Source organism: Silene latifolia, chromosome 2 (genome assembly GCF_048544455.1).
Source record: "Silene latifolia isolate original U9 population chromosome 2, ASM4854445v1, whole genome shotgun sequence".
NCBI lineage: Eukaryota > Viridiplantae > Streptophyta > Magnoliopsida > Caryophyllales > Caryophyllaceae > Silene > Silene latifolia.
In genome coordinates this window covers 147,347,796-147,360,652 of record NC_133527.1, presented here as the reverse complement: position 1 = coordinate 147,360,652, position 12,857 = coordinate 147,347,796, and the positions used below count along the sequence as shown (strand labels likewise).

General features: G+C 36.9%; 3 protein-coding genes across 3 annotated transcripts; 1 reads left to right on the top strand and 2 right to left on the bottom strand.

Moving 5' to 3' along the window:
* Positions 1–5,297: 5,297 nt before the first annotated feature.
* LOC141641439 (LOB domain-containing protein 33-like) lies at positions 5,298–6,520 on the top strand. Its single transcript, XM_074450098.1, has 2 exons — positions 5,298–5,576; positions 6,149–6,520. Exons 1-2 carry the CDS (start codon positions 5,298–5,300, stop codon positions 6,518–6,520), a joined length of 651 nt encoding a protein of 216 aa, XP_074306199.1.
* Positions 6,521–7,886: 1,366 nt separating this feature from the next.
* Positions 7,887–8,803, bottom strand: LOC141630596 (uncharacterized). The gene is made up of 3 exons (XM_074443385.1): positions 8,668–8,803; positions 8,322–8,390; positions 7,887–8,116 (listed from the first exon to the last, which is right to left on the bottom strand). The coding sequence occupies exons 1-3, from the start codon at positions 8,722–8,724 to the stop codon at positions 8,042–8,044; spliced, it is 201 nt and encodes a 66-aa protein (XP_074299486.1). The 5' UTR covers positions 8,725–8,803; the 3' UTR covers positions 7,887–8,041.
* Positions 8,804–12,162: 3,359 nt separating this feature from the next.
* LOC141641437 (uncharacterized) lies at positions 12,163–12,648 on the bottom strand. The gene has a single exon (XM_074450097.1). The coding sequence runs from the start codon at positions 12,646–12,648 to the stop codon at positions 12,163–12,165; it is 486 nt and encodes a 161-aa protein (XP_074306198.1).
* Between the last annotated feature and the right edge of the window lie 209 nt (positions 12,649–12,857).

Below are 12,857 nucleotides of genomic sequence, written 5' to 3'. Positions count from 1 at the left end.
GGTTAGATTTGATTGAGTTTTCTTACAACAACAGCTATCACACCAGTATTGGCATGGCGCCATTTGAGGCTTTATATGGGATGAGATGTAGGAGTCCGATTTATTGGGACGATAGTGCTGAGGCAGTGGTTTTAGGACCAGATATGGTATATGAGATGGTGGAGCAGATTAAGTTGATCAGACAGAGGATGAGAGCGGCCCAAGATCGACAAAAGAGTTATGCTGATCTACATCGCAGGGATATAGAGTTTCAGGTTGGGGACAAGGTTCTTTTGATAGTGTCTCCTATGCGTGGGGTCATGAGATTTGGTAAGAAAGGGAAGTTGAGTCAGAAGTTCATAGGACCATATGAGATCTTAGACCGTGTTGGAGAGGTTGCTTATCGGTTGGCTTTACCGTCGGCTTTGGATAGGGTACATAATGTGTTTCATGTGTCTCAGCTGTGGAAGTATGTTAGTGATCCATCACATATGTTAGAGGTAGAGAACATCGAGTTGGATGAGTCTTTATCTTATCTTGAGGTGCCTAAAAAGATTCTTGACCGGAAGGTTAGGAAAACTAGACATGGTGAGACAGTGTTGCTTAAGGTTCTTTGGTCTAATCATGAGGTTGAGGAGGCTACAAGGGAGGCGGAGGAGGCCATGAGAGAGCGCTACCCGTCTCTTTTTGATCAGGTATGTATGGTTACGGGGACGTAACCTTGTTTCTTTTAGGGGGGTAGGAGATGGTCGCGATGAGTTTTTACATGCTTTTACGTTGATTTTGACATATTTAGTAGTTGTTTGAGTCGGTTTGAGTTTGGTTTGGTAAGTATGTTTTGGAGTTTTATGTTGAGTTTTGTTTTGTTGTTATGTCGGGAGAGTGTTAGTATGTTTTTGGTTTTGTTGAGGTTTGAACTTCGGGGACAAAGTTCTTTTTAAGGAGGGAAGACTGTAATACTACGGTTTTATGAGTCTCTGGGTACTCTATCGAGTGGGACTTACTCTGTCGAGTAAGTATGTTTTGGTATACAAAACAGTAGTCTGCCTATAGGGTACTCGATCGAGTAGCCTTGGCACTCGATCGAGTAAGTGGCACTCGATCAAGTACGTGACTTACTCGATCGAGTAAGTCGGTTATCGGGTGATATTTGACGGGTTTTGTTAATAATGCGGATTAATATATATAAAACTCCGTCATCTTTTCCTAAACACTTTTACAACCCTAATACACAAAAAGAGAGATTGCAAACTACGTTGTTCGATTCATTCGCATTATTGGCAAATCCCAGAGCTAGAGGTGTCGGATTCCTTTGTTCTTTAGACTATTGTGATCCTTGCGTCAAGGGTAAGTTCTACGTACCATTTTTATAGCAATTGGTTAATGTTAGTTAAACCCTAATTTGGGAATTGAGGGGTTTTTATGATTGTGTTGTTGTGGTAGTAATTGTATGAATATGTGTATAGGAGGAGGGTTCGTAGAAGAGAGGTTTTGAGACAGCTGCTAGATCGTCTAATTTGTGATTGCATTCCAGGTAGGGTTTCCCTACTCAGTATTAATTACATAATGTGTGGTGATTGTGCTGTAGTCAGTGATTGTTGATTGATTCAGACGGTTGTGATTTCGTATTATTGATTGATTCAGACGGTTGTTGGTTTTGTGTTGTGATTACTGTTTATCTGCCTGTGATCTTCGGGGCGCGTCCCTGGCTGAGTGTAGTCACTTGCGGGAGTGGCTTCACGCCCTTGATTCGCCCTCTGTGGAACCCACCACAGGAGGGGATGTGCACATTAATGAACATGGGATTATCGCTCGATGGAGATGAGCGGGGCTTAGGTGGGAACGGCTGCGGTCCCCCACTGGCGGTGTGGAGTACCTGTTGCGATGGGTACTCTGGCAGGACTATACACTTTAGTGTGTAGTCAGTTATATGGAGATTGATTGAGGAGTTTGGGGCTTGATGTGACGATTGAGCTGTTTGGCAAATGTTTTATCGTGATTTGTTTTGTGTAATTAGTACTGACCCCGTTGTTTGTTTTGAAAAACTGTGGTGTTCCATTCGGGGGTGGTGATCAGTTGTTGAGTAGATTTAATATGATGCATTTAGGCTAGATGGGATGAGTCGTCACTTGGCATTAGAAGAGTCTTCCGTTGTGTCAGACGATATTTGTAGTAGTTCAGTTTTGCTTGTAAGCAATACGGTTTTGGAATTGTATTTCATTTAACAGTTTTGGGTTGAGACATGTAATCACTTAAACTATATTTACTTTTAAAGTACGTTTCTTTATTATCTTATGATATTCATTGCCTCAGGTAACCGAGATGGTGACGTTCCTATACCTGAGTGGTCCTGGTAAGGCACTTGGAGTATGGGGGTGTCACAAATGTACTCAAAATGGTCTACTGGTAAATCTATCAAAACTACACAACATCGTCTGACATAGCGGAAGACTCTTCTAACTGCCACGTGATGACTCATCCCAGCTATCCCATATGCGTCATATCATACCTGCTCAATAACTGCTCACCATTCCTGAATGGATCACCACAGTTTTTAAAACATTTAAACGGGGTCAGTACTAATTACACAAAACAAAGCCACAACGAAACAAATGCCAAACAGCTCAATCAACACACAATTCTCCAGTCTCCATAACCAATCTCCACACAACTGACTACACACTAAGTGTGTAGCCCTGCCAGAGTACCCATCGCAACAAGTACTCCACACCGCCAGTGGGGGACCGCAGCCGTACCCACCAAATCCCCGCTCATCAAACACTGAGCGATAAACCCAAGTTTCCTTAATGTGCACATCTCCTTCTGTGGCGGGTTCCACAGAGGGCCAACCAAGGGCGTGAAGCCACTCCCGCAAGTGACTCCACTCAGCCAGGGACGCGCCCCGAAGATCACAGACAGTTATACAACAATAATTATACAACACTACCAACAATCACCAAATCAGAATCCAATGCCACAACGATATACAACAACAACAGTAATCACCAACCACACTTATGTAATTAATACTGAGTAGAGAAAACCCTACTTGGAAAGCAACATGAAAACAGACGATCAAGCAGCTGTCTCAGAATCTCTCCTCAACGAACCCTCCTCCTATACATACATACATTAACCACATCATCACCAAAAACCCCCAAATCCCTAAATTAGGGTTTAACCAAACTTAACGAAACGATAAGAAAATTATATGTAGAACTTACCCACGCCGCAAGGATCACAAAGGTATAAAGAACGATGAAAACCGACACCTCTAGCTCCGGGATTTGCTAATAATGCGAAGGGAATAGGCAACGTAACTTGAAACTTCTCCTTGATTGTGATTTAGGTTTTGTAAAAGTGTTCTATGAAAAGATGACGAAAGTATATATATTAATCCGCATTATTAACAAACCCGTCGCAAATCACCCGTAACCCGACTTACTCGATCGAGTAAGTCACTTACTCGATCGAGTGACCCTTACTCGATCGAGTGCCAAGCTTACTCGATCGAGTACTGTAGGCAGACTACTGTTTTGCATAAAATCAAACTTACTCGACATAGTAAGCCCCATTCGATAGAGTACCCTAAGACACATAAAACCGTAGTATTACAGGTATAATGGAGATTGAAATGGATTGAATGAGGGAGATGTATAATGGAGAGAGAATACTTGAGTATATAAAACATAAATAAGGGTAGTTTCGTCATAAAATTAGACTTTTAAACTGAAAATCTGAATTTTGACGGAAAATGTCACCTGAGGATGCAAATGGGTGCAATTTTTTACCTGAGAATATTTTATGAGAGTAAATTATTAAAAAGTTTTCAAAAGGGAGTAATTTTAGAAAAGTGGTATGTAAAAGGGAGTAATTATTAATTTACTCTAAATTTAATTTGCAAACGTTTGTCCGGCCCTCCCTAAAAAAATTTCCAAGATCCGCCACTGATTTGACCCGTCTACATCTTTAGACGGAGATATCCGTTTACCATGAGACTAATTGGGATAACAATGTACCTAACTAGCGTATCTTTAGACATCAATTGATTATAATAAGTTTACCTTTAGGCTTGCTTTCAGCTAATTAATTCTAGGAATGTTACAAAATCTAGCACTAAATACTCCCAGTTTTTAATGCAATCTATGAACAATATAGTAAAAATAAGAAATTCATTAAGGTTGCCATATATTAGGAAAAGCTCATGAATTGACCACTTAGAAATTAGAACTTGAAATAGGGATAAAAAGGCTAAATTAAAAAATACTTATGAAAACACATTATTGACAAATGTCACTTCCATTACCCAATCTTAATGATGATTACGCTAATAATTCCATTACAGCACTTAACACCAAAGCACAATCTAGTGGTGCTTCATAAAGAAGTGTAATTAATTAAGCAAGCCTACCAAATTGAGCAACTAGTTCAAGAGTTTAGAGACCTAATTCATATAAAAACTATCAAAATTTGCATGCTCTTATTGAAAGAATATAAATGTAGCCCATGAAGGAGACCTAAAAGAGATTAACTTTATAAATAAAGGAAGCATTGTCCCTTAATTACATATTAGAATAAATAAATAAATAAAAACTTAAATCTATTTTATCAAATCTCCTTAGATAGCATCATTTTAAAATAATACCATAATGTAAACATCTCCAATAATAGAATCCTTATAGTCTCCTTACCTATTTTCAATAAGGCTACCAAAAGGTCGGAAAAAACAAATTAAACAACTTTATTTTACTGTTATCCGTAAGATGGTCTCATATAGAGCTGACTAGTCTGGTTCGACCGATCCCAATCCGGTATTGATGTGATTAAATTGATGACGCGACAATTATTAAATTTAATATTGATCAAATTGTAAGCGATTTAGTGTTTAGTTTGATAATTTTGATTTAATAATGAAATAAGTAAACAAAATCATGATCGAAAACTAATTTTAATGGTCAAAATTGAAATAATGCGATAAAATAACCAGACCCGATAATGACCTGACCCAAACCCGACTCAACCTGGTACATCAGGTAACCCGAAATGACCTAACCCGAACCCCACTCAACCTGAAAGGATAGGCTGACCCAATAAAACCGAACCCAAACCCGACTAAAACCCGACATGACTGCCCCGATTGCCACCTCTAGAGTCATACAAGTCATTCGACACTTATATAAGTTATATTATTACTTGTACAGTTTAAGATAATTCCCTATAAAAGGCCAATCTATCATTCTTAACCTTCGTATGAAAAGGCTAATACTAATAGTAAGGAGATAATATTTAAAATGATTAATTAGGAAAAGTAGTAAATAATGAAAGGATCAAGTACATCATGTGGTGCATGCAAATTCCTAAGGAGGAAATGCACAAAAGAGTGTGTATTTGTGCCTTATTTTAGCTATGATGAAGCAAATCTCCATTTTGGAGCAGTACATAAAGTATTTGGGGCAAGTAATGTTTCAAGGCTCATTCTTCACTTGCCTGAACAATATCGAAGTGAAGCTGCTTTATCCATTACTTATCAAGCTCTTTCTCGAATCCGAGATCCCGTTTATGGCTGTGTTGCCTACATCTATGCCCTTCAGCAACAGGTCATTTTCTTAAGCTCTAACTAGATAGGTAGGGTTTAGCCTCCTATCCACTAAATTTTTTTATTTTTTTATTTTACTTCCTTCGTAAATGTATGTGCAACATTTTTCGATACCCCCCGACATACGAGTATATACTATATACTAGTAAGAATATAGTGAATAATCAAATTAAATAGACGACGAAGTTCAGTTTCGTAGACATATTGTTAAATTTGGCAAAATACATTAGAGAAAATTAGTAAAACATAATTTGTAAGTACTGTACGAATATGATTTCCTAGGTTTTCATGTTATTTTTTCTTGCTTTTGGTTTTATGTCAACATCAAAGAAAATGGTGATATGGTAGGGAGTATAATTTATAACGTTCGAGTCTTAATTTTATCAGTATGGATATAACAATCTTAAACAATACGGGAATATGATATAACTTGAATGAAACATCTCTATATATACCATTAATATAATACTGTAATAAGGTTGTATCTGATCCCGATTCATATAGACGAGAGCCATTGAGGTACTGGTAATATCGTACCAAATTAATGGTGCAATTGGTTGACATTATTTGTAGGTAGCAAACTTGCAAGAAGAAATAGAGGTTCTTGGGAATCATATGGCAAATCTTGGCAAAATTGGGAGCATTACTACAAGTAATGAGTATTTGGGTTCCCAAATTACTAGTGACAATCTCGTGATGAACAATAATATGTTACTTACTTCATCCTCACAAGAAAATCTCATGAATAATAATCTCCAAGAATATTTAAGCCATATTATTAACAACTCCGCGAATTATGAACAAGATCAACACGTAGCCCGTATACAATCGGGTCATGGGTTGTGGAATACCCATATTCTAATGAACATGGATGATCACGATGACTATGTCAATGCACAACGACGAGTTCAAGAAGGACCTTCATATGTAGGCTATCTGGTTTAATTAATATGCCAATTATGTTAATATTAATCCTATTTTATTTTTTTACGCTTTAATTTGGCAACTTTAAATACGAGTATATAGTTGTGTTTTTCTTGTTTTATCTGAGGCATATTTTTGGCACCTTTTTTTTTTTTGGCGCGAAAGAGGGGTAAAGCCCCGAAATTAACTACTAGCTATTACACGGGGAGTGGCTACCCAAAAATGTCCTCCCTGAGGATTGGACGAAGTTCATTAAGAGGAAGATCTAAGTGCGTAATTAAAGTACTCGATGTAACTCCCTTGTTGGCAAGGAGATCAGCCGCTCTGTTAGCTTCTCTATATGTGTGCTCTAGCTTTACCCTCCATTGAGTTCCTTGTATCAAGTCTTTACACCGTTTGACGATAAATTTCAAGTTGTTGCTCACCAATTGGCACCTGTAACCATAGATTCATAGGATACATGACTTGGTTAGCTCCCTGCCTTCAACAAGATTAATCACTACAAGTTTACTAATACTACTACTACTACTACCAGGAGGAGTATTCTATTTTGCTCTTATTTTATGTTCCATTATCTCTTTAATCGACACATGAGCACTAATCACTACAAATAACTACGCAAATGTTACAAGATGAGACACAAGAATAGGATAGGGAACCTACCTTCCTGTGGTACTATATATTTTCTACGAAATATTACGTATATGGAAGTATAATAAGTACAAGAGTACATACTCCCTCTATTTTGATCGGATAAATTTATGCAACATTATTTTAATTTATTCGCTAAATGTGTAAATTAAGATGTAATTATTCAGCTAAACAGCTTTGAGGAGTAATGGAGTATATAAAATACATAATTTTATTTTCGTTGAAGCGGAAGATTAATTTATTAATTAATTAATATACCAACGACAGCTAGAAGTAATATTAAAAATGAGGAAATAGAATTTTGTAAAATCAAACGAAAAGCATCATTAATTCATTTCTAAAATAAAAAATCAGTAATTTGGATATATGATGCTTCTACTGGCTGCTTTTCTGCGTGGCGTCCTTTAAAATACTGTTGTTTTTTCACAAGTCTTTCGTGATAAACTCTTTGGGTGTGTGATATAGTGTAGTTTGGGAGAGATGAGTATTATCTAATTGACCTAATTAATAGGAATAAATATAATAGTTAGTTGAGGTCTCAAGCCCGTCAATCAATATTTATTCCATTAATTGTGAAACTGATCTACCTCGATCATCTAAGAATTCTCGGTTAATTAGGAAGTTAGATTTGTTTTTACGATGGCTCTTACCTTTGGGTGTGATATACTGTAGTGGTAGGAATGTATAATTAGAACATTGCAAAAGAAATACTGTAGTTTTGAACAAAGAATGCAAATAAAATAGAACTTTGGGTTTACTCCATTTAAAAGGTAACCAAAGTTACATCATAATGAGCTGAAAAGCTTCATTCCATTGATACTAATGCTATAATCCTATAACTCGTCCTTTAGTAGGACTTATTTAAGAAGCTAGAGGTTGCGGGTATGGTGTTCACTTGTTTATGCCAGTTGCGTTCTTGACCGCCTCGGTTGCATCCTGTGCCTTGGCCTTTATTTGTGATCCTGCCTGTATTACATTTTCATCACACAATTCCGGCCAATAATGTTAATAACATATTTTCTTCTAAACAACCAAGTTATAAGGGATTAATGTTGACGACTTTAATCTTGATAATGAGTTTTAATAGTTAAATTAACAAACCATAATCTTAATTTAATTCACATTTTAACTAGTAAAACTCGCTTCAATAATTCATTTGTGAAACTCAAACCTCTTGCATGGATTCCTTGGCGGACTGCAGCATATCACCGGCCTTGTCTGCCGCCTGGTTGGTCTTTTCCTGTACAGGATTGAGAGCTCATTTTAGTTCCACATTTAACTAATAACTTCTGCATCATTTTATTCTCTTTATTTATCACAAATCACCCTTTCACTTTTTTTTTTACGAGGGAAAATCACCCTTTCACTTGTGTGATACCCGGCCGAATATTAGTGGAAAAAAAGAAACACGCATGACGCATTTAATGTATTACATCAGACATTTTAGCAATTGAATTAACGTGTATTTTTTCGCTTTTAAAATATATAAGTATAGTAAACCTAATTACGAATCATACCTGGGCTTGGCCCTTGGCTTGACCAGCGTTGTAGCTTGCACTCTGGGAGTTGTTCATTTTCGTATTTTGTGGATTGATTACCTTGTGAATTAAGGAATATGTGGTTAGATGAGGAAGATAATATACAAACTGTGAATATGATACAGAACAATTTGCAACTTCTATTTATAATGTTAGGAGATCATCAATAGCTTAACATGTGTTTTTGTATGCGAAAAACAATTTGAGCCATGTATGAACTTAATAATCGCAAATTTTGTAGTACTTTTGACTTATTCTGTTCTATGTAACCTTGCCATAATGCCATGTGGGAATTTTCTATGCATTTTGTCTTTTGAGCATTGAGCCTCTCTCTGCTCGTCTACTGTTTTCTTTTTTTTTTTTCTTTTTTTTCTTTTTTTTTTTGCAACTTTGAAAAACTGAAAACAAAAACAGTATAACTTGTTTTTCACAATAACTCAAATTTGATCATTATGTTTTATACCGAGTATTACACGTCGACTTTATAAATGTTCATTTCCCCATTTCGTAAATAATGAGTTGATAACTTGAATTGGTATAGCTGGCTTTGATACCATATGAGAAAATCTCAGTTAAAACCTTAAAGTGATAATTGAGGCTCAATCAATGATCGTATTCGTATACTCTTGATGGTTTTTAGGGGCAATATAATCAAACAAGGAGAGAAATATATTGATAGAATATTTTGTGTTGTATTTTCTATATCAAAACAAGCTAATACATTAGCTATTTATACTAGATGGAAGACCTATAACTTCCACAAGGCTTTAAGGAAGAAGACTAAAACTCCCTCTACATTAAACCTATGACTTGTAACTCTAGTGACATTTACCATGACACTTACAAAACCTCCATGTAGTAATGTAGGAAGTTTCTTATTGTAATTAGATTGTAACCTTAGTCCATTAATTGTCATAATTCAACACTCCTCCTTGACAATTAATTCTGGCATTCCTAGGCGATACCTCAGTTCTTCAAACTTTTGCTTAGGTAATGCCTTAGTGAAAATATCAGCAAGTTGATCTTGTGTAGGACAATACTCGAGGTTGATTTCACCTTCTCTTTGTGTGTCTCTCACAAAATGGTACTTAATCTTGAAGTGCTTGGTCCTCTTATGACACACTGGATTCTTTGCAATGGCAATAGCTGACTGGTTATCACAAAGTAATTTGGTTGGACTAAATTGTTCCTTTCCCATATCTTTGAGAACTTTCCGCAACCGATCGCTTGATTTACAAAAATTTGCACATGCTTGCTATGTATTCTCGCTTCACTTTGTAGAGACGAACAACATTATCTTGCTTTTGTGATTGCCATGAAAATATTCCACTTCCTAGAGTATATGCATATCCGGATGTACTTCTCATGTCATCAATAGAACCACCCCAATCATTATCAGTATACCCGACAAGTTCAGAGTTTTGAGTTGGTTTGTACCAAAGACCCAAATGTGTACTTCCTCGAATGTACCTTAAAACTCTCTTCGCAGCGGTGTAGTGAAGTTGACTCGGGTTTTGCATAAACCTTGATAAAAGACTTGCCGAGAACATTAGATCGGTCTTGAAGTCATTAGATAAAGCAAACATCCAACTATACCTCTATAAGTGGTAGGGTCTCCTTTTCACCCCATCATCTTTAGAAAGCTTTTCATTTACTCCAAGTGGTGTTGACATAGCCTTGCAATTATCCATCTTGAATCTCTTAAGAATAGCTTCTGCATATTTCTTTTGTGAAATAAAGATGCCTTCCGATGCTTGCTTAACTTCTAAACCGAGGAAAAAACTCATCAAGCCTAGATCAGTCATCTCAAATTCCTTTTTCATATTCTTCTTGAATTCACTAATCATAGCTTGATTGTTTCCGGTTATAATCAAGTCGTCAACATATAGAGAAAGGATCATCAAGTCTGATTTTGTTTTCTTCACATATAAGGTTGGCTCACTTGGACTTCTTTCAAAACCAAACTTTAGTAAATACTCATCAATTCGACCGTACCAGGCTCGTGGAGCTTGCTTGACCCATAAAGGGCTTTCTTGAGCCTATAAACTTGATTTTCCTTCCCTTTTATGACATATCCTTCTGGTTGGTCAACATATATCTCTTCTTGGAGATAACCATTCAAGAATGCTGACTTTACATCCATTTGATAGATGTTCCACTTATGTTGAGCAGCCAAAGCAATTAAGGTTCGTATTGTATCATGTCTTGCAACAGGGGCAAACGTCTTAGTGTAGTCAGTACCATACTGTTGAGAATAACCTTTCACGACGAGCCTTGCTTTGTACTTTTGAACTGAACCATCTGGATTGAATTTGGTTCTAAAGACCCACTTGACTCCAACAACATCCTTATGTTTTGGTCTTCCTATGAGATCCCAAGTATGATTCTTTTCAATCATCTTAAGCTCCTCCTCCATTGCATCTCTCCATTCTTGATATTTAGAGGCTTCATGATAGTTGTTAGGTTCATAAACCGCAACAAAACATGATTCAAATGGATTCTCTTGTATTGCAACATTATTGTCATACAAATCAGCTACAAGTCTTTTACCTCTAGGCCCCGTAGCATTTTGAGAATCTGGAGAAGATTCAACTTCATTCCTAGAAGAACTTTCTTGATCTCTGTATACCTCTCTCGGAGTTGAAGGTGAATTTTGTGGTGTTCTAGGAGAATTTGGTGGGGACACATATTGATAAACATCCTCTTGTTGATTTTGGCCTTGTGAATTTTCATCTTCCTGCATAAAATTCCAAGGTGTTGGTAGTTGTTTCTCCACCTTATCTTCTTTCCAATTCCAATAAGAATTTTCATCAACTTCGATATCTCTACTTATGACCAACTTTTGAGTCTTCAAGTTGAAAAGTCGATAGCCTTTAGATTGGGAGCTATAACCCAAAAAGATGCCTTGTTCAGCCTTCTCTTGCAACTTGTGCCTATTTACTGCAGGAACATGTATGTAACACAAAGAGTCAAATACTCTACGGTGTTTCACAGTAGGCTTGTGATCTCTCCATGCTTCAAAAGGTGTTTTATCTGTCACGGCCTTGGTTGGACACCTATTAAGAAGATATACAGCTGTGTTTACAGCCTCAGCCCAAAATCTTTTAGGCATTTTCTTCTCAAATAGCATGCATCGCGCCATCTCCATAACAGTTCTATTTTTCCTTTCAGACACACCATTTTGTTGTGGTGTATAACCAACGGTAAGCTGATGTGTTATACCTTCATCTTCACAAAATTTATCAAACTCGTTTGATGTATATTCTGTGCCTCTGTCGGATCTGATTCTTTTCATGCTACAACCACTTTGGTTTTCAGCCATAGCCTTGAACTTCTTGAAAACGGTGGGAACTTCTGAGCGTTCTCGAAGAAAGTAGACCCATGTCATTCTTGTAAGATCATCAATAAAAAGAATGAAATACCTATTTCTCTCATCAGTTAGTGTCCGCATGGGGCCACAAACATCAGTATGCACTAACTCGAGTTTCTCTTTAGCTCTCCATGCTTGATCTTGTGGAAAAGAATCTCTATGCATTTTCCCCAATTGACAACCTTCACACACGTCTTTTCAAGATTCACAAAAGGCAAATCTCTTAGCATATCCTTTTTGTGGAGAGTTTGTAAAGCATGAAAGTTGTAATGACCAAGCCTTTTATGCCATAGCCAAGAGTCATTATCTTCTACTCGGGCAACAATTTCTTTTGGGTACGTCCATGAAAGAGGAAAACTTTTGTTCTTCATTTCAATTCGAGCAATCTCCTTTCCATGATGATCATAAATGTTACATGTATTTCCTTCAAAGTTGACATTGTAACCATTTTGCATCATCTGGGGGACACTTAGCAAATTTGTGGCAAGATTAGGAACTAACAAGACATTGCTAATGTAGCGCGTTCCTTTCTTTGTTTGAACGGCTATAGTTCCTTTGCCTTTTGCCTCTATAATGGAACCATCGCCCATCCTTACCGGAGTCTTCAATGAAGTATCAATATGAGTGAATATACTTTCATTGTTTGTCATGTGATTTGTGCAACCACTATCAACTAGCCACACATCTTTATTGCTTTTCGTCGAGGCTTGACCAAAGAACAAATAGATGATCTTCAAAGATTCCGCTTTCGGAAACATTAGCCTTTGCTTGTTGATCTTTAGACCAACAATCTTTTTGT

Coding starts and splice junctions, on each gene's coding strand:
- LOC141630596 (XM_074443385.1), bottom strand. CDS start 8,724: ATGAACAACTCCCAGAGTGCAAGCTACAACGCTGGTCAAGCCAAGGGC. Junction 8,391..8,667: donor AAGCCAAGGGCCAAGCCCAG/GTATGATTCGTA, acceptor AATCCTGTACAG/GAAAAGACCAACCAGGCGGC. Junction 8,117..8,321: donor CCAAGGAATCCATGCAAGAG/GTTTGAGTTTCA, acceptor AATGTAATACAG/GCAGGATCACAAATAAAGGC.
- LOC141641437 (XM_074450097.1), bottom strand. CDS start 12,648: ATGGGCGATGGTTCCATTATAGAGGCAAAAGGCAAAGGAACTATAGCC.
- LOC141641439 (XM_074450098.1), top strand. CDS start 5,298: ATGAAAGGATCAAGTACATCATGTGGTGCATGCAAATTCCTAAGGAGG. Junction 5,577..6,148: donor TCTATGCCCTTCAGCAACAG/GTCATTTTCTTA, acceptor CATTATTTGTAG/GTAGCAAACTTGCAAGAAGA.